This window comes from Sturnus vulgaris, chromosome 28 (genome assembly GCF_052056855.1).
Source record: "Sturnus vulgaris isolate bStuVul1 chromosome 28, bStuVul1.hap1, whole genome shotgun sequence".
Classification (NCBI taxonomy): domain Eukaryota; kingdom Metazoa; phylum Chordata; class Aves; order Passeriformes; family Sturnidae; genus Sturnus; species Sturnus vulgaris.
The window spans coordinates 6,366,109-6,385,675 of record NC_142270.1 but is presented as its reverse complement, the minus strand read 5'-3'; the positions used below and the strand labels follow the sequence as shown (position 1 = coordinate 6,385,675).

The 19,567-nt window shown below is 52.6% G+C and overlaps 2 protein-coding genes and 1 pseudogene across 3 annotated transcripts; all 3 read right to left on the bottom strand.

The window, feature by feature from the left end:
- Positions 1–1,256: 1,256 nt before the first annotated feature.
- LOC148221009 (protein phosphatase 1 regulatory subunit 3C-B pseudogene) lies at positions 1,257–2,606 on the bottom strand (annotated as a pseudogene). The gene has a single exon (XR_015808648.1). The product of XR_015808648.1 is annotated as a protein phosphatase 1 regulatory subunit 3C-B pseudogene (transcript).
- Positions 1,257–7,887, bottom strand: GINS4 (GINS complex subunit 4). The gene is made up of 8 exons (XM_014890865.2): positions 7,751–7,887; positions 7,497–7,583; positions 7,076–7,189; positions 6,579–6,676; positions 6,161–6,249; positions 5,749–5,839; positions 5,557–5,661; positions 1,257–2,649 (listed from the first exon to the last, which is right to left on the bottom strand). The coding sequence occupies exons 1-7, from the start codon at positions 7,835–7,837 to the stop codon at positions 5,565–5,567; spliced, it is 663 nt and encodes a 220-aa protein (XP_014746351.2). The 5' UTR covers positions 7,838–7,887; the 3' UTR covers positions 1,257–2,649; positions 5,557–5,564.
- Positions 7,888–8,358: 471 nt separating this feature from the next.
- GOLGA7 (golgin A7) lies at positions 8,359–12,415 on the bottom strand. The gene is made up of 5 exons (XM_014890867.2): positions 12,174–12,415; positions 11,138–11,290; positions 10,767–10,868; positions 10,465–10,528; positions 8,359–9,620 (listed from the first exon to the last, which is right to left on the bottom strand). Exons 1-4 carry the CDS (start codon positions 12,282–12,284, stop codon positions 10,481–10,483), a joined length of 414 nt encoding a protein of 137 aa, XP_014746353.2. The 5' UTR covers positions 12,285–12,415; the 3' UTR covers positions 8,359–9,620; positions 10,465–10,480.
- Positions 12,416–19,567: the final 7,152 nt, after the last annotated feature.

Below are 19,567 nucleotides of genomic sequence, written 5' to 3'. Positions count from 1 at the left end.
GTCAAAGAGGAACTTGCTGGGGTACAGACACCAGTCAAAGGTCACACACCCACAGGGCCAACGCTGGCTTGTGACAAAAAATGAGTCTACTCGGGGGAGACTCCCCTCTGGACACCACCTCCACCAGGCTATGGAGTCTCAACCCGAGGATGGGATTTAACCCGACAAGCACACAAGCAAAAGAGAGTGCGTAAAGATCCTCTTGTTCCCCCGTACACTATGTTCCAGCTGCTCGTTAAACACTGCTGTACCAGTAGTGTTAAGAATAGCGTTAGTGCTTCAAAGGCACACACACAGACCACGTACTGGGAGAGGCAGCTCGTCAGCCACACGTGCAGCTGCCCATTATGTCACAGCTGTCACCCATCGGAACCAGGACTCGTGCCGGTAAACTGGTCAGACCGGCCCCCTGAGCCGGCAGCCGCGCTTGTGAGGAGCTCAGCTATGACTGTCCCGCCCCGTGTCACCCGCCACGGCAGAGCCCACGTGTGCTGCAGTGCTGCCCGCGGGCTCCCGGCCCCGCCGCGGCACCGCCCCGGGGCTGGGGCGCAGCCGGGCGGGCCCGGCAGGCACAGAGACCGCAGCCCGCGCCGCTGCCTCGGGGCGGCAGCGAGTCACCACCGTCCGCCCGGCCGGCAGACCAGCGCAGCGGCCCGCCCGAAGCCGGGGCGGCTGCAGCGAGACCGGGGGCGGCGGCGAGGGTCGATCTCAGCTCTGTTCGCCGGGAGCGCGGCGGATCACGGCAGGGCCGAGGCCCGGCCCTCCCGACGACTTTCGCCCTCGGTGTGCGCTGGGCGGGGGCGCGCGGGGCCGGCACGGGGAGCACTGCGGCACGGCCGCGACGCGATAGGGAGGCCGCGGTGCCGGGGATAACGGCGTGCGAGCGCGCCGCGCCATGTCCGGGCACCCCGGCCTGGCCGCACGCCGCGCTAGGCGGCGGTGCCGGGCCCGTGCGGGGCGGGAAGGGTTGCAGAGGCCGCTCCGGGCGGTCACTCACCTGCCGCCGCCGCCGCCGCCGCCGGGCCCCGCTCCGCCCCGCCACGTGCCGTGCGCGCCCCCGCACCCCGCGCGTGACGTCAGCGCGCCGCCCGCGGGACCGCGCCCGTAGGGCCACCCCGCTCCCCCCCTTCCTCACCCCCCCCCCCCCCCCCCCGGCCGCCGCCAGAGGGCGCCTGCGCGGCCGCGACGTTCCCGCGCCCGCGGTTGAGGGCCCCGGCCCGGCCCCACCCCCGGGCAGGCGGACGAGGAGGCAAGAGTCGCGAAGCGCCGTCACTTTATTAACTCCCCGTTACAGCACCAACGAGCGGACGCATCCCCCCGCTCCCCGCCCAGGAACCCCGCGGTGAGCCCCTCTCAGGACTGCGGTTTGGAGGGCGCCTGCAGCGGGAGGCCCCGGCAGCGCCAGGATCGTGTCCCCTCCGCAGCAGCTCCCTCCACACAAGGCACTTGAGCAGCATAGGCCCCCGGGATGGCTCCGACATGGCCGCGGGTCCCAGCCACAGCCGTTCTCTGGTCGCTCCCCTACTCTCCTGTTGCCCTGAGAACCTACACGCAGGAGTTACTTCAAGCAGCAGCTTCCAGCCTCGGTAGCAGCAGCAAGAAGTGAAGAAGCTTCTGCAGAGACTGGCAGCTGCTCATAGACAGCAAACCATGAAGGAGCTAAGAAAACCATGAGCAGCATCCTCCCTTGTACCAGCTGGGACAGGGAGGGCACCTACATCTCTCCCCACCCTGCCTTCCTACCAATAAGGAGCTTGGGTCTCTGAATGCCGCCAGGTCTGCAGGTGAGAAAGGACTAGAGCAGCAGCCCCAGAGGTGCCAAGATGCTCCCAGGCCCTGCTGGCACCCTTCACAGCATGGGATGCAGGGCGGATCATGCTCACATGGCAGATCTTGTAGTTCTTCCCATGGTTGTTGTCCCAGTGGGTTTTTTGTCCACACTGGAAGGAGATGCAGAACTCTGTGCCCCTATGGGAAATGGATGGCTTGGGCAGGGTAAGCTCAAAAGAGAAGATGTCTGTGTCAGCTGAGCCATACGTGCTGTGCATGTACTGGCAAGAGATGTCCCGGAAGCTCTTCCAGCCATCAAAGGTGATACGGACCATCACTTTCTTCTCGTACTCGATGTTTCTAACCTTCACTGTTCCTGACAGAGCACGGTCCTGGATCAGACAGCTCTCCAGGCAGACAAAGTTGCTGTGCAGGCTGTTGCGGAAAGCCACATAGTTTGCAGACGGCTGTGGGAAGTCCAGCACATACCTGCACACTTCTGGGCGGAAGTCCCACAGCCTAGGTCGGAAACAGGCAAGGTCTGACAGGGCATGCTGCAAATCACAGAGGTCCTCCTCAATCTTTGAGAAGAAGCGGACAGCCGTGAGCGAGAGCCCCTTCATATCAGCAAACACGACCCGCTTCTTCTTCTGGCCCTTGCAGCTCTTGGTACTGTCTCGCCGCTCTGGCTCAGGTTCTGTGCTCAGCTTCTGGTTGAGACAAGATCGGAGGGGTTTGCGGCCTCGGTTGCCCCGCAGCTCCTCGTAAGAGTTCAGCAGCTTGCGGATGGGGGGCGAGTGGCTCAGGCAGAGCCGCACGGCCAGGTCTACGGGCATGGCTGGGGAGGAGACAGCCCGCCCGCTGCACACCTGGAAAAGCCTAGAAGCGAAGAGGGGGTCAGGCGGCGCGGCCCCAGCCGTCGGCCCCGGAGAGCCCCCCCGCCCCACCCGCGCTCGGCCCCGCTCACTCGCCGCAGCTCATCGCGTCCCGCTCCGCTCCCGCCGCGACGGCTCCGCGTCAATGGAGCCGTGGGAGCGCCCGCGGCCGGGACGCCCCGCGCCAGCCAATCAGCGCCGACGCCGCGCTCCGGGCGGCCAATGGGGCCCGGGACCGCCCCCCCACGGGGCGCGCTCGTACCGGGCCCAGCGGCAGCGGCACCGCGTCCCGGACACCCGCCGGTACCGGGACCGGCTCGGGGACAGCGCACAGCGCGGCCTTCTACTGCGCCAGGCAGGAGCCAACAGGGTGAACAGCACAGAAATGGGTCCCGGTGCCAGAAAAACACGAGTGCTTTTGGACGACTAAAACCGGGTATCAACACCGGGAAGTAGCTCTGGGACAAAGAGGAGCATGTTCCTCTTACCTAATCTTTAATGGAAGAGGTTTGAACTGGTTTTATATACCCCTTTTCAGATGCTTGTCCAAAGACAGCTACTTCCAGGGTGTCTAAGCAGAGAAAACCCCAGACCGTTGGCTCATCCTCTAGCAGCTCAGAAGCTTCTTACCCTAGATGTGTGCACTGAGAAGAAAATTTGCTCATACTCAAACACGAAAGAGACACTGTGGTGTCCCTGACATCTATATTCAAAATCACCCTCACTGTTCAGCTCACATGTGACTCCCTGACAGTAAAGACTGTCACCTAAATCAGATCACCCCTGCCTTGTACTCCTTGCTAATCTACCCAGAGCTGTCTAGCCATTTATGTTAAGCAGCCCTGATTGTTCCTGCTGACAGCACAGATTTTCATCAGCTCATGACACAGCTGACTGACCTATCAGTATTTCTATATGGCTCTCCATCACCACCAGGTCTAAAGTCTGCAGCCCAATGCACGACACCTCTCACAGGATGGCCAAAGTGAGCTTGAACCCAGTGCCTAGCTGGCAAAAACATTATGCAAAAACAATCTTTCAACACACTGTCTTGGGCTGACAGTGCAAACCCCCTCACTTCAGCCACCTGGGGTAGCCAACACAAACATGAGTCTTCCTAGCAATGAAACCACTTGTCCCTTTCTCTGGCCCCCAGGAGAGAAGTTCTGGCTCTGGCAGAGAAATTGCAGCATTTCACCATCAGTGCCCTCCCTGTGACCTTCCAGCATCCACCTACTTTGTGTTCAGAGCTAATCGCTAAGTAAACCCAAGCTATTTCCACTCGTGGGAGAGCAGAGAACAAGGAATGTATTGGACCCCAAGTTTAACAGCAGAACCCATGGATACTGAAGAGCTGCTCCTACTCTACCCATTCTCTCCCAATAGCACAGGTTAAGGTGGATGCCCTGCTGTGTCTTCTCCTCTGTCTAAAAGTACAAGCCAAAACCATCATTTTCTCAATAAGGTTGTGGACACTTCTCCTTCCCTCAGCACAGACAGAACAGAGGTGTAGTGTTAGCAGTTCCCCAGACGTCCCAATTATTTAGCCATGAAAAGACACAAAGGCAGGTAGCATTTTCAGGTGTGCCACAACTGACTCTCACTTGGAGCCTGACTGATCTCAGGCTATTTGCCATCTCCACTCTCCTGCCTAGCCTGTGAAGACACAGCCATATGCCAGCTGCAAGCTTCAGACACGAGCTGCACCAAAGGCACTCTGGAAACCATCAGGTCAGTTAAAGTTCAGCCACTAGAAGAGGACAGATGCCCCTCGTGCTCACACTGCTGCAGCTATGTGACACGCAGCAGTGGGGCACGTATAAGCTGACTGGACAAGCATTCAGTCAAACTGAATAGGGCCAAGGAGAAAGCCTGCAGACGTGCCACCTACACACTCCTCAGGCAGATCCTGTGGAGCACGCTTTCACAGCAGCAGATTAACAAGGATTTTGTCTGGAAGCTTCAGTCACCTCTGTGAAGCTGTCTGGCTGTAAATACAGGCAGGGCACAATTCACAAGCCCTTCCTGGGGAGCTGTCCAGAGGAACATTCTACTGATTCCTAAGGATTAAACCCAGCCCCCTCTAATGTCTATACTTGAAAGAATCTTCTTTACCTAAAAGGATTAATTAGGAAGACTATAAACCACACATGCAAAGGCACTCACACTACAAGATGTCCTGTGTCACCCCCAGCCTTGTAGAGAAAGATGCTCCCCAGACACCTCTCATGCAGGGAACACAAGCCCTTGTCTGCCCACACACTTAACAGGTTCTGAGCTATCACAGAACACCCTGGCTTCTCCTCCAACTAGAGGAGGTCTGCATGGAGCAGCAGGGCCAGAGGAGCTTTTGCTTTTTCAAAAATGAACTGCATGTCCCACTTCCCTTAGCAGTGGTTTCTACAGAAGAGAGTCCGACAGTGTCTACTCTCACAAATGCAACCTGAAGCTGCACCAGAACCCCTCATGCTCTGCAGGGAGGGTATTCAGATGACACACAGAAGAAATTACTTTCTCCTGAGCCCATGACCACAGTTGATCCATTTTCATGATGCTATCTGTCACTGCTCTTAAACAAGGCAACCGACCAGTGACACACTGAAGTTTTCCAGACACTGCGCTGTGACACAAGTGTTCCTCACCCAGGAGTGCCAAAGGACTGCATGGCTGTATGCTAAGCATGTCACAAGCAATCAGGAGCTTGATGAGCTGTGAGGGTAATGAAGGCCTCTGTGGTACAACACTGTGGTAACTCACCTCCAATGCCACTTTGCTCTGCCATGTCAGTGGGGACCTGGTCCTGGGAGGGGACCTGGCCCAGGCAGCCCCATGGGGAGCTTCTGCCAGCCCCACTGTGGTGGGGTGGGCAGGGGAGATGGTGCAGTAGCTGTTCCTGTCACCATGCACTTACCTCTCCCCTCAGATGAGCTGCACAGCTCCTGAAGCCACCAGAGGGGCCACGGTTCTGTAGCGGATCAGGTGCTGCGAGCCCTCCTCCAGATTGATGGCATATTCCCTGCAGAGACAGGCGGGACATGAGCTGCAGCCCACACCCTCCATGACACTGACTGTACCTGTGCCACAAGCAGAAATGCCCACCTACCTGTGCTCATCTGTCTCTGGCTCCACTAGGATGTTCTCCTGCCGCTCCAGCACCCTCAGAAACACAAAGGAGTCCAGGTTGGGCTTTGGAACTGCAGACAACAGATTGAGAGCACAAGCTCAGCCCTCACTTATGTTCCTTTACAGAACTCCGAGGAGTCTGATAGGTAGAAAACTTACAGCCAGCTTCTAACCAGATTCATGTGCTCAGTGTCATGTCAGTGTAGACAGCACTTGACAGCAGGGGCCAACATGCTCCCCCAGCAGCAGCATGGAACATTACAACATGCTACAACATTATTATCACATCAAGTAGGGGACTAGCCCTTACATTTGGGGCTCCCTGGAGCTTTCCTCACACCTCCCCCTGCTTTTACAATTTTCAGATTACCCTGAAGTCTGGGTGGACTCACCTGACTTTAGGAGAGACACTTTCTGCAGGTTAGGTGGCATGTGTTTTAGGGCCACATTTTTCAGGTAAGCTTCTGTGTTTGCCATATACCTGAAACAAACCATTGAAATCTTCACTTGGTTAATCAAATACAAATCTGCAGTGAGAGTACTGACTCAAAACAAGAGTAAAGGACAGCTCCTCATCCCACAGGCAAAGCCAAAGACAGGCCCTTGGCCTGCCCTGGTAATGGACTCAAAGTCACCAGAGTTATTCTGTTTCAGATCCTTTCTTGCCCATAAGGAAACCTCCTGGTAAGACACACTAATTCTTACTTCAAACCAGTCTAAGGCTCACAGTCTCAAGAACTTCACCAAAACACACAGGTAAGTTTCTATAATCTATAAAAAGGGAGGAAGATACACTGAAAACCTACTCACTCTTTAGCAAAAGCAAACTCCTCTGGTGATAAAATGGCGGGCTCCCCTTCAGGTCGAGACTTCTCCTTCTCCAGGATGTGGGGAAAAAACTTTTCTATCTAATATTGGAACACAATCCAAAAGAATTATACAGATCTCTCCCACGAGCCTGCCCAAATTCCTGCTCCTGAACTAACTGTGACATTACACAGGAACACCAAGCTATACAACCATGCATGCACACAGCAGGACTCTGGCAGAATGGGACAGCATTCAGCTGTGCCACCCCAGGCTTAGATGAAGCAAACAACACTCACAATGTTGTGATCAACACTGCTGTGATCTTCCTTCATTACAATACGAAAGCATGTCCAAGAAATTAATCACGTTACATTTCAGAGAACAGAGAGAGAACATGTTTTAATTAAATGCTGTGCTGAGGCAGGAAGCTCTGTGTAGGTAAAAATCCCTCCTGAAATTACCCTTTTTCACTCTCTGGGCTGCACAGCATGCATTACCTTCACCAGTCGACACCGCAAGTAGCTGCTGAGCACGAAACGGATCCTTTCGATCTCCATGTGGTGAACACTGATCTTCAGGTCTCCTTTCTTTGCCCGTTTCAGATTTGCTTCCTGCAAGAAAAAGCAACGAGAAATTAAATGGTTGAAATGTCAAACAACAAGAAACAGAGAGGAAGACAAGTTTTGTTCATAGAACCCAGAAAATCAGACTACGGCTGCTTTTGACGACCCAAAACACACTGCTTCCTTGTACTTCAGCCCCTCTCCAAGGAAAACTCAAAGAATAAACTCAGGGAAGCTTTGTCTCAGAGACGAGGAAGCAGACACCCCCACCCCTCTCAAAGAAACTCAGGCATGTATCTGCCAGACCAGGCACCCAGGGCCTGCCTGGATCACCACCCGAGACAGGAGAACCTACCATATGGTCCAGTTGCTCCACAACACACTCGATGATTTCAGGTTTACTCTCCAGCAGTTCTGGAGCAAATTTCTCATTCAGCCAGGCCTGAAAGAAGGCACGCTGTCAGTGAAAGCGAGGAAGACCTCAGCTACACAATCTCACCAGCGAGAGGGAAAAAACACGGCCACGTCCCCGCCGCTCCACATCTGCTCCAGTGCGCCCAGCAACCCCCGCTTCCCCCGGCCCGAGCCCGTCGCTCCAGCCCACGGTACCTGCTCCAGGCTGTGGATCAGCTGTGCTGGGGTGAGCACCAGCTCCTCACTGTCGCCGTCCGAGTCGCCACCAGCCGCGGCCGCCATCGCTCCCGCCAACCGCCCCGCCCAGCCCAGCCCACGCGACGGCGCAGGCGCAGCAGCCCTGGAACATGGATGGGGAATCACGCTGCGGCTGCTCGGCCACTCAGGAAACGCATTGGGACCGCCGCTTCTTCGGCCAATCGGGAAGCGGATTGAATCAATGCGTCCTTTTCGACCAATCAGGAGGCGGGCAGGAAATGCAACTCTTTCGGAAGTCAGGAGGAGGATCAGCCTGAAGCCGTCTTGACCAATCAAGAAGCAGCGTCAAGGTGCAACTTCTGGGCCAATCAGGAGGGGAGTGAAGCTGCAGCTGTTCCAGCCAATCAGGGCTCAGCAGATTTGACACCCACCTCCCCCAACACCCCCCCCCCCCCCCCCCACCCCCAAAGTGGCCACTGGCCCCGCTCCAGCCAGAGCCACAGACCCCGAACAGCCCCGTGTGCACCACAGCCCAAGCCCGGCGGTTCTGGCCGCTCCAAGTCACCCCGTGCCCCACATCATGGCGCTGCCAGAACAGACCTGGACACAGTTTAAGAAAAGGTTTACTGATCCATCAGTACTTCTGCCAATATTGCAACAGCTGTGAAAGGCAAACACTGTTACAGTTTAGAAAAAACAAATTTTATACAATGAAAATATTCATCAAATCTCAAACCCCCAGTGGCTGAGAAATGAGCCTGGAGTTCCATATCCAGTATTAGCACCTGCTGCACCACCTACAACCAATCCAGCCCCTCCACCCCTGCTATGCGTCTCTTCTGGACGCCTGAGTTCCTTCCACAACTGGACACCGACACTTGGCCCCTCTTACCAGGACACCTGGGCTTTGATACAGGAAAAGTATGGAAGAGAAAGAATTCAGCCAGCTTGGATTGTGGGAAACTTCACTCGTGCAGGTACTGCTGAGCAATGCACAGGGACACTAAGGAATGCACAGCTCAACTCCTCAATGTGTGCCAGCAGACAGAATTAAGAAATCCATCTTACACAGTATCTTACAGCTTGTCAAATCAATGTTTTCCTATAAATTATATATAAGAAATCCATAAAGAAACAGTTTTACACTTCACATATTAATCAGAGAAGGGTGGGAATTGTTATTTTTATTGGCTCAGCATCCACTTTACTGTGCTCACTATTTCATAGCTGACCAGGCCCCTCTTGGTGAGCACTGATGGGGCCAACAACAGCACAGACACAGGGGCAGAAAAACCACCAGGGCTAGAGTATGGCTATACCCCTCTCCAGAGATAACCAAGACATTAACACAAGGAACACTTTGCCTTTTGGTTTTCCACAAGGATCAGCACAACAGATGTTGCCTTGAGTCACTCCTCACGGGGAAGAGGCACTGTGTATCTCTGCATTCTAACACTGAACTGGACGCAAATTCCCAACTTTGAGCTGGAGCTTTCCAAAGCCCAACTGACACACAGAAGGGTTTAAGAATCAGGGAGGAACAGCACTGCACTTACAGGACTAAAACTAAACCGCTGTCGGGCTGAGGGTCCCATGTCTTTCAGGAGAGAACACAGCTTTACCACTTCTGCCTTTTCTTGAAAAAAAAAACAAAACAAAACAAACAAACACTAAGAAGTGATCCTGTTGCTTCCAAATCTACTGCAAAGTGGATGCTGACCAGCTAGGTCACCCCCTGGGGAGCAGTTTGAGGAAGTTAGTCCTTGTAGTAGATGGCACTGTGGATCTGGCAGCAGAGAAAGGAATGATGCTCTAAAGTAGGAGGTAGGGGAACCTTGGTACAGCAAGTCCACCAGTGAGCTATCATCTAGAAAAGAAGTTTCATATGGTTAGAAACTCTTCCTAAATCAAACCAAAAGCTCCCCTACACAAACCTTTTTACAGTAGCAGGAAGAATGTGGCAGGAGGAGCAAGTTATCATGTGTTATGGTGAGCAGCATGAGCAGAACCCAGAACTCTTGATTTCATTTGTCCAAAAAAAATAAAAACCTTTTCTGTTTGCTTCTTTATGCAAAACAGGCATAAATATTTCCCACTCTTTTCTATATACACTGCCAACAATCCGAACTTAACACTCCCATCCCAGGACCTGCAGAGCACCTAACATAAGGGAGCCAATCCCAACGTGAGCTTTCCAAAAGCAAAGTCACAGTTACCAATTTTGGTGGGCTATACTGGATACAATTAGCAGGGGCCCAAGTCCTGTGAACACTCTTCACTTTGTGACTCGCCCCACAGCATCAAGAGAACTGAGAGCCTCTCAGCAGAGCTTTTCAATGCTGCTAGCCCCTCTTACCTGAAAGCATCACAAGTAAAGACATGATAACTAGAACAGCAGTCAAATGAAAAACTGTAACAAAAAGGCTCTGTATGCTAGAATACACCCAGGGACACAGTCCATTTTTTACCAACCTGAGAAGAATTAAGTTAGCATATTTACATGAGCAAGACCTAAATTTCTTCAAGGTAATGTTCAGCAACATCATGCCCAGTACTGATATTTTTACTTCCAAGAAGAGCTGGTCCACACAGATATATGTGAACAGTCTTTGATTACATACAAGGGTGAGATAAATTCTCAGCATGACAGCACCCAATCCTCTGAGCACACAAAGGTATTGAGATTGATCTGAGATAAGGGTAACACATACCTGAGACGCCACAGTTCTATCTTCCACTGGTCAAACCTCTGTCTTCATAAATGGTAATTTCAATCTGCACAGAAAAGCTGTTAAGGAAATATGCTATAAAGAGACTATGAAAACATACCCAGAAAAAGGCAGGAAAGCCAAATCTTAACATACTAAAACCTGACTGGAGACCAGGACACAACAAAGAGCAACAAGACTAATTACCCATTCTATATCTCAGATCAAGCATGAGCAGAGTAGCCTCACTGAGACAAACGAGGAGCACAAGGCAGGAGACAATGTGAGAAGTCACAGAAGGATACAACTCTTAATCCTCTTTCAATAGGGTCTGTCAGCAGAAGGCCCTGAGGAGCATAGATCTTCTCATTCTGTTCCTGAATGAACTTAGCAATTTTCTTTAGAACCTGGTAATGAAACAGCACATGAGTCACAACTGTTTCCAATGGTATCACAGATATGGCAATGTAAGAACCAACACACAATTGGTTTCACGGCTGCACAATGCAGGCGTTTGCCACAGGATTCAGGGTGACCCCCGTGGGACCCAAACTGACCAGTACCAGCATGTCTGAGATACATCTGCACAGAATCTGTACCAAAATACTGCAAGTCACAGGAAACTCACCAAGAACCAAGTACTTGCCTGCAGGCTGAAAGGGAAACAAGCACATACCTTTTCATAGTGTGTCTCCATGCACAGGAAGATAGTGTAGGCAGTCAGGCAGGCGAGACAACCCTCAAGGTAAGACTGGCCCCCAAGTTTTTCAGCTTCTGCATAGAGGTTGTTCAGTGTCCGGACTGTCTCCTCAAACTGCTGCCTGTCAATCTGCAAGAAAAGCAAGCGGGGCTGCTGGCTGCACACTTCAGAACTCACCGGTACCCCTGTACATCCACCTCCACTCATGGACCGTCTACACTGTGCTCAGAGCCCCAGCCCAAAACACACAAAGTTACAGACCTGCAGCTCTTCGTTAGACACCTGTCCTGTGCTCAGACCGAGTCTGAATTCAAACACAATGTGGACACAAAACCATTCAGAGCAACACACCTAAGCAAATTCGCAGTTCAACTGTGAAAAAAACGGAGTTCACACACAGGGATGTGCTGGGTTAAAATGAACAGGCGAGTGGATGGACACTCTATACCCACAGTGCCTCAGTGCTGCTGCAGTGCTGACCAAACACAACCTCAACAAAACACAACAAAGGCACAAGGAAGAGAAAAAGCCGAATGAGAGAGTAGGAAAGTGTGTTTGTTTGACTGTCAGCTTAAGATACCACATCTGATAGCACTGACCAAAACGAGAGAACTTGAGACAGCGTTTGTGAGGCCTCTAAGCGGGTTCGGCAGGACGTCAAGGGAGAGGACAACGTTAACACCTGAGAGCACAGAGCCGGTTCTGTTCTCACAGACACAACGAGTACTTTCTGCTCTACTGCTGCAAACCAGCCGCCTTCCCCAGGACTGACCACAGTCCGGGACGGGGACACGGGGGAGGAACCACGTCCGCTCCTGCACCTGAACGGCCTCGGTTACAGATTCATGCAGGAGATGCTACCCCGCCCTCAGGGAACCCGCGGAACCAGCTCCCACTGGGGCAGGCCACCTGCGAACGCCACCTGGCCGCAGGCCCGTAAGGCCCGAGCCTGGCCCGTCGTGAGGGCTCCATGCGCCGCGCTCGCCGCCAGCCCCAGCCCGCCCCGCCTCACCCTGTTCTCCAGCTCGGCCGGGAACTTGCTCTGGAACTGGCAGCGCGTCCCACCGCTGTAGTCGCGCTGGATGAACACCTTGCCCGACACAGACGCCTGTTGCGGCCTCATCGCGCCGCCGCCCCTGTCCCGTCCGGTCCCGCCGCTCCGCCGGGCGCCCCGCGCACTTACAGCTGTCGCAAAACAGCCGGGGCGATGCCGGGTGAGGGCGGAAGTGCCGCCAGGCGACACGAGGCGCAGTAGTGCGCAGGCGTGGTCCCGGAGGCCGCTGAGCAGCAGGAGTGCGCATGCGCAGAAGTACCCATGTCCCATTGGGTGTACAGCTCTCCCTTAAACCTCAGGCGCGCTCAGGGAGCGCCACTCCCCCTACGGCCGTGCTTTGTACCGCCCGGCCCGTGGGCACCGGCTCCGTCCCGGGGCCGCCGCCCCTGGCCCGGGGAGCCCTTTCATGGCTTCCTTTAGGAACCGGAGCCGCTGCGAACAGACCGGCGCTCCCGCAGCTTTATCGCAGCTCGGTGTGCTGACGCACACGCATCCGTTGGCGCCCTGTCGCCCTTTGCCCGGGTGCTCTGAGCTGCCCAGCGGTAGCGAGGGCACAGGTCGCTGCGGGTATGGGAAACCGGGGAGCTAAACCGGGCAAGCAGCAGAGAGCTCAGGGACAGTGTCACACCTGCGCCCTGTGTCCTGGGTGCGCAGTGCGGGCTGCGAGCGGCACGGCCTCGCTGCTGTCCCCGTGTCCCTGCTGTCCCTGTCCCCTGCTCTCTCTGCTGGCCGAGCAGGCTCTGCCAGGATGCCCGTCAGAGGCCTGTTTATTTAAACGATTGATAAAACCCATCACTTGGTCAATAAAAAGCAAAGGGATGAAAGCATCTGAGACTTGAATTTCATTATTTGCTGCTTCAGCTGCTCCCCCTCGATCAGCTGGAGATGATAAACACGAGAGGATTTCCCAGGCATGCCAAGGGGGAATGAACTCCCGTGCAGACAGGCTGGCTTGGGTCATGCTCAGTCTTTGCTGGGCCAGTGTCCAAGTGATGATGCAGGGCTGGATGCTCCCCACGAGCCTGGGTTCTGAGGCTGCAGTAGCACTGGAGGCATCCCTGGGCCCTCCTGAGGCTTATGAGGGAGGGTGTGTTGCCAGACTACACTCAAAAATCTTTTGCTTAAAATACGGTACCAGGTGGATGGTACAGTATTCCTAATCTTTAGCTGGTGCCAGTATGGTTTGAATTAGGTCGGAACAGGGGCATTCTGGAAAGTTTTCATTCAGGGCATTTGAAATTGAGTAGGGGCCATACAGCATTTCTGTAATGCTCTCAAATAAAATATTCCAAAACAAGAGCTTCCACGTGACAAAATGATGAATACCTGAAAATGGAGACATCTATTTTGTATTAAATATTCAGGAATAGGATTTCATATGTGTATCAACAGATAAAGTGACAATTTAAAAGGGTGCTGTTTTCAAAAAAAAAAAAAAATCAACCAAACAAAAAACCAGAAGGAAGTTGTAAGTAGTACCAAAAAATGAAGGGTTTTTTTTCTCTACCAGTTTGTGCTATCAACAAAGCTATCAGTTTTACTGTCTGAACAGGAGCATGACTGCAGGGCTTGGAACTGGCAGGTCTGTGTCCTGAGAGCTCAGCTGACCCCACTGGGATGTTCCCAGCACCCTGCCGTGCACAGGCAGCCCAGCTGGTGCTGACCAGACGTGTGGATCGGGCAACCAGCAACTTCCTCCTGGGCTGGCTGGAATCCTGACACCCTTCCTCCAACACAAGGAGCCACCACAAGCCCATGGGCTCTGCAATGCATTTTGTGGCCTCAAGCCAAGAGCAGCACTGAGTTAGTTAATGGTTCGACTCTGTGATCCTAGATGTTTTTTCCAACCTTAGTGATTGTGTGATTCTAAGACTATTTCGGCAGAGGGATAAGCCCCTGGCTCCCACTGCTGAGCTCAGCTGCCAGAAAAGTTCCCCGGGAAGCAGCACAATCTTTGTTTGGTCATTAAAGCAGAAAAAGAGAGAGGGAATCTTAGGAAATGCTTGAAACGATTAGGTGATCTTAACTCTAAGGAGCTAAACAAATGCAAAGCAATTCCTCCCTCAGCCCCTCGTGCTGCTGTAGAATGTAATCTCATTTCTAAACACACAATTACAGAAAATAAAAAGAAAAGAAAAGAATAATTAATTTCTGCTTCCTCATGCAAATCCTCTGACCAATCATTTAGGGATCAGGGGCAATTCAGCTTCTTGTGCAAATTCCAAACTGAAGGCCTGAAAAAAACCAAGTGAATGGATTTACTTTTCTAAGAACCAGAATTAACAAAGGTTCCATTTTCCATGGTTATGTGCTTGGCCAGACAGCCCTTGCTGACAAGCTCTCAAAAAACATGTGTTGGCCTGTTGAAAAGGCCCCAGTGTTGACTGACAGACAATTGAAGTGACAAATTGTTTCATTGTACTTGGCAGGGAGAGCGCTGTATTAGATAATTATGGCGAGGAGGGAAGCGACAGGTCACAGGTCAGAAGACACGTCTGACCCTGTTTTCTGAAAGGCCTGAAAGGAGCCCATGCCCGGGAGAGCAGCGAGCGGCTTCTCCTTGCGCTGTGGTGATTAAGAGCTAACGAAGATGGAGCGGGATGAGTGGGATGAGCTCGCCCTGAAGATGAAGCAGGATGAGTGGGATGAGCTCGCCCCGTCCTAGCCCCACTCGTGGCTCCTGGGATGCAGCTCCCACTGCCCCTCGCTGGCTCCAGCATCCTCAGCTGCCTTCAGCAGAACCTTGGGACGCTGCCACCTCTCCAGCAGCACCAGAGCCTCGGCAGTCCATGGAAACTGGCAGGAAAAGGCAGCATGTCTGGTGCTGAGTGCTGTCACTGGGGCACAGACACCTTCCTTGGCCAGCCCACAAACACCAGCAGGACCAGCCCCTCCCTGCTGGGGCCTGGCTTTTTTGTGGGCTACAACAGAGTACAACTAATAATTATTGAAGCTTCTCTCCTGCCGTAGAAATAAAATATGGCATGGAATCACAGCACAGCTACTCCATTGAGAGCAATGCTACACTGAGTAATACCAATAATTCAAAACAGATGAGCCAAAGGCTCGAGCACTATGGGCTCAGTATCCCAGTCTGCCCTGACCCCTGGAATTCGTTGAAAGTTACCTTGAGACTCGCCAGAACTCTTTTGTAACTTCTGTGAGGGTTATTTATTGCAAAGTCATAAATATTTGCTATGGATTTTCTCCATCAATCTAGAAAATGAATTAGGTTAGAAAAAATGTATGTACTTGGATTTTGGGCATGTGTTTCCCAGGCAGGGGAGAAAGCGTTGGATCTCCATTGTGCAGAAGTTGGGCTGCTGCAGAGCTTTGGGCTCTGCTGCCTGTGCTAATTAATTCCCTTCCACAAACAACTTAAAATGCACAGTACGGCTGAGAAAGAGGGAAGGGAGGGAAGAGATTCTTCTTTAAATCTCTTAAAATCTTTCATAAAATTATTTATGGGAAAAAGAAAATTCTGTTTCCCTCTCCTCCTTCCCAGACACCCTGCCAGTCCATTAAAACCCTGAAACTGAGAGGCAGCATGTTGTGCCCCAGGGAATCAGCCTTAAGTCAACATCTCACAGTCTACCTCAGAAGCCAGCACTAGCACCAGCTGGATGTGGGGATGGAAGGAGAGTGCCCAGGCTCCTTTCTCTCTATCCCAAGGCAAAGCTGCCTTGGAGCAAAGCCACCACATTTTCTCACTGTTAAAAAGAGGAGGGAGAGTAGGACTGGCCTTGTCTTGCAGGCATTTCTCTTAACAAGTTTTTATTCAGAAAAGTGCTTAAATGAGACCTTAACTTTGAGGATACTACAGTAGGATTTGAGCAGAGGTGGATGCTGTACATGCTGATGAGGGGGTGACAATGAGAAGCGAGGCAAGTTCTTCCCCCAGAGGGTGGTCAGGCACTGAACAGGCTCCCCAGGGCAGTGGTCATGGCCCCAAGCCTGCCAGAGCTCAAGTGTTTGAACAACGTTCTCAGGCACAGGGTGGGATCCTCAGGCATGTGAGCAGGGCCAGGAGTTGGACGTAGATGATCCTTGTGGTTCCCTTCTAATTAAGCCTCCAAGATCCTGCACCTTTTCAACCACTGCATAGTGAGTGCATAGGTCCTGACAGGCTGTGTGTCCTGATGGTAATTCACACACAGGCAGCAAGTCCTGCACTCCTGTGGCTGCTCATCCTGCCACCAAAAGCTCCTGAAAAGGTTTGCATGAATGAGCTGATCTAGCTTTGTTTCTGCTCCCATGGTTTGCCCTTTACCCTTTGGCCTTTGCCCAGCTCTGTGGCCACAAGAGTGAGGGTTTGGCCACAGATGACTGCACAGCTGGCCAGATGCTTATTGTGCATGGCACAATGAGCTGTGGTGGGGGCCCACAGCTCCTGCTGCTCCTCAGCCCCAGCCACTGCCATGCTCAGTAAAACACCAAACCCGGCATTTTTTTCTTGCTGCAAGGAAGGCTCCAGTGCAGTTTGCTGTGTGGGCTGTGTGCAACGCTTCTTGGTTCCAGGGAAAAGGGATGTTGTTTCCCATGTACTTGGGGCTGTGCCCTGTTTCCATCCTGCTTTTCTTCCACTCTGTCTGTGCAGCAAACACAAGCCCTGCCTGGCCTGGCTTTCCTTCCTTGGTGAGAATCCTTGGTGCTGGGGGGACCCAGCCTGCAGGCAGCCACGGCTCTGGTCAGCACTGCATGGAGAGGAGCTGCTTGTGGGCCATGCATGTGCTCACATGGCATGTGGCCCATGCAGCCAGCTGGCCCACTGGAAGGCAGCTGACAGGTTGGCAAAAGGTCCCCGATTTCCTTCTCTTGTCTCATGAGTGTCCCAGGAAGGAACAGCTGCCTCTCTGGTTCATTGTGTACACACTTTGGACTCTGCCCTGTGCAAGTGATTGGTCTGGCCAGGTTCAAGAGCAATGTGACCAAGAGCACTAAGGGATTTGAATACATGGTGGCAAGAAGGCCAGCAAGAATACCTTTCACTGTGTGTAGGTAAGGCCAGATCAGCTGACCTTCATGCTGAGGATCTGCATGGGGTTTTTCCTGCAGGTGTGTGTCCAACAGCATCTCGATGTCAGTGACAGCCCAGGCTACATGTGCAGGTGTGGGTCCATGTGTCTGCCTGCTTGGGTACCACATGCATGCACACTTGCCATTGGCTGGCCACCACCACTGGACACAGGCTCTGGGCTGGGTACCAAAGTAGTAGGAAAAGTTGAGAGGGAGCATGACAGGAGAAGCTATTCGTTCAATCAATGATTTACTAGATGTGTACACTGTACTAAAGACTTGTAAACATACTTTAATGGCCAGCTGTAAATCCAGGCAGTAGCAGTGCCAGCTTCATCTCCATCGGATGTGTCTTGAGAACAGCAGAGGAAGGGCTCTGAATCACTTTGTTACAGGCTCTGTCAGCTCTGCAATTATGCATGTAAATCAAAGAACCAATGTCCTCAGGTCAAAATATTTGAGTGTCAGGAAAAGTTTTATGACCAGCAGCTTCTCCTTTGCTGGGTTCCCTGTATTTCCTTGTCTTCCACAGAGGGCATCTCCAGAACATTGGGTTTCCGTCCCAGTGCCCCAAGTGGTGGCTGTGTTTTCACTGACTATGCTGGAAATCTCTTTTGTTAATCACTGAAGCACAGCATCATTAGTGAGAAGTGCAGAGTGTACACAAAGAGGAACTTGCCAAATTACTAATAAGCAGAAACTCCATCCATCTTAATGAGACAGGGTTAAGAAAATAGCAACCTAGAATATACACAATGGAGCCCTTCCAATCTGCTTATTTACTCCTGTTAGAAAGTACTTCTGAACTCCATCTCTGGTCCAGCTTGGAGATTATCACATGGTTTCCAAACCACAGGCATCTTATGCTCTTGCAAATCATTTAGAATGAGAAGGATAAATAAATAAGTGGACAGATGCTTCAAAAATTTTTAGAGGGAAGAGAGCAGATAGAATTGCTGAAGAGCAAGAAGCATGAGGAGATGTTTCCTCATGGTGGGCTAGTTTCCTGCTCCCTTCCTTTGGGGTCCTCCCAAAAGCAGCTGAGGGTCCCTGTGTTCTCAGGAAGCACAGGGCCACTCTTGGGCCAAGACTTCCATCACATCAGCAATGTGATTTATACCTCCCCAGTCACTTGCAGCACTTCCCCAGGTTACTCTGGCAACGCAGAAGGGGTTTGTACCCACACCAATGCGCCTGCACACCTGTGCTCCCCAGCCACATTTTTCTTTCGTTGGCTAAGAAATGACTTGCAGTGCCTTTCACGCGTGCAGCTTGGCTGCTGCTGTTTTATTGAACACCAGCACTTGCTGTATGTTATTCAGGCAAACTTTATATATGCCACAGACCCTCTCAGCAGCCTGCACCTGGTCCAGAGCAAAGCTGAGCCTTGTGGAGAAGAATGTGCCGTAATGCAGCAAGTTATTACAGGATAAATATTTATAAGCCCCTGTAAACATTTGCCATCAGTTCCCTCCTGGGACTAGGGGCAGACGGTCAAGAGTTTCAGCAGTGCTGAAGGCATTAGCTCTTGTAGTCCTTTATATGTTAGCTAGTAAACCCGTTGTTGGTCGTGTATAGTTATAGCATTTATTGGTGCTAATTTCACACAAACAGGAGACATTGGCTGGAATTGCTGGATGCCTTGATCATGGCCCTGCTGCTGGCCAGCTTTTGGTGAAGGTGTCTCCTGCAGCCCCAGGGGCACTGAGCACCAGGCTGAAGCATCAGACTGGGTCCCCACAGCTGCAAAACCTCCATGTGCACATTCCCTGACCACGGGGTGAAGGAGTTTTCCTGGCTGCATCAGTGTTATTGGAGTCTTGGAGCAATCTGCTGAGAAAACCAGAAAACAAACATGGCAAAAACAACATCCTCCTCGGGGACTGACCCTGGCAGGGGCTATCAGCTTTCAGTGAACTGAGGGGTTCTAACCTAAAGCAAATATTCCCTGGGGGTGTCCAGGAGCTTTCTCCTGCTGCAGGGGTGGCATGGTGGGCTCTCCATGTAGGGACACGGCAGGTGGGCTGCCTCTGCTGGTACATGCCATCTGCCTCCAGAGAGGGGGCATGGGCACCAAGGGACAGTGTGAGCCCTGGGACAGGGACTGTGGGGACCCACAGCCAGTTTCTCTCATCTCCCCCATCACTGCTGCCTCTGCTAGGGCTGAGACAGGGCTAAAGCAGTGGTGGGAAACTGGATAAGAAATGCCAGGGCAGGCAAGGCCATGACTCTTCCATGCCCTCAAGTGCAGGAGTAAAACAATGAGACCTGGGCAATAGAGCTTGTTGCATGGGAGTATTTGGGGGCTCCACTTTACTGCTCATGTACTAAAGCCA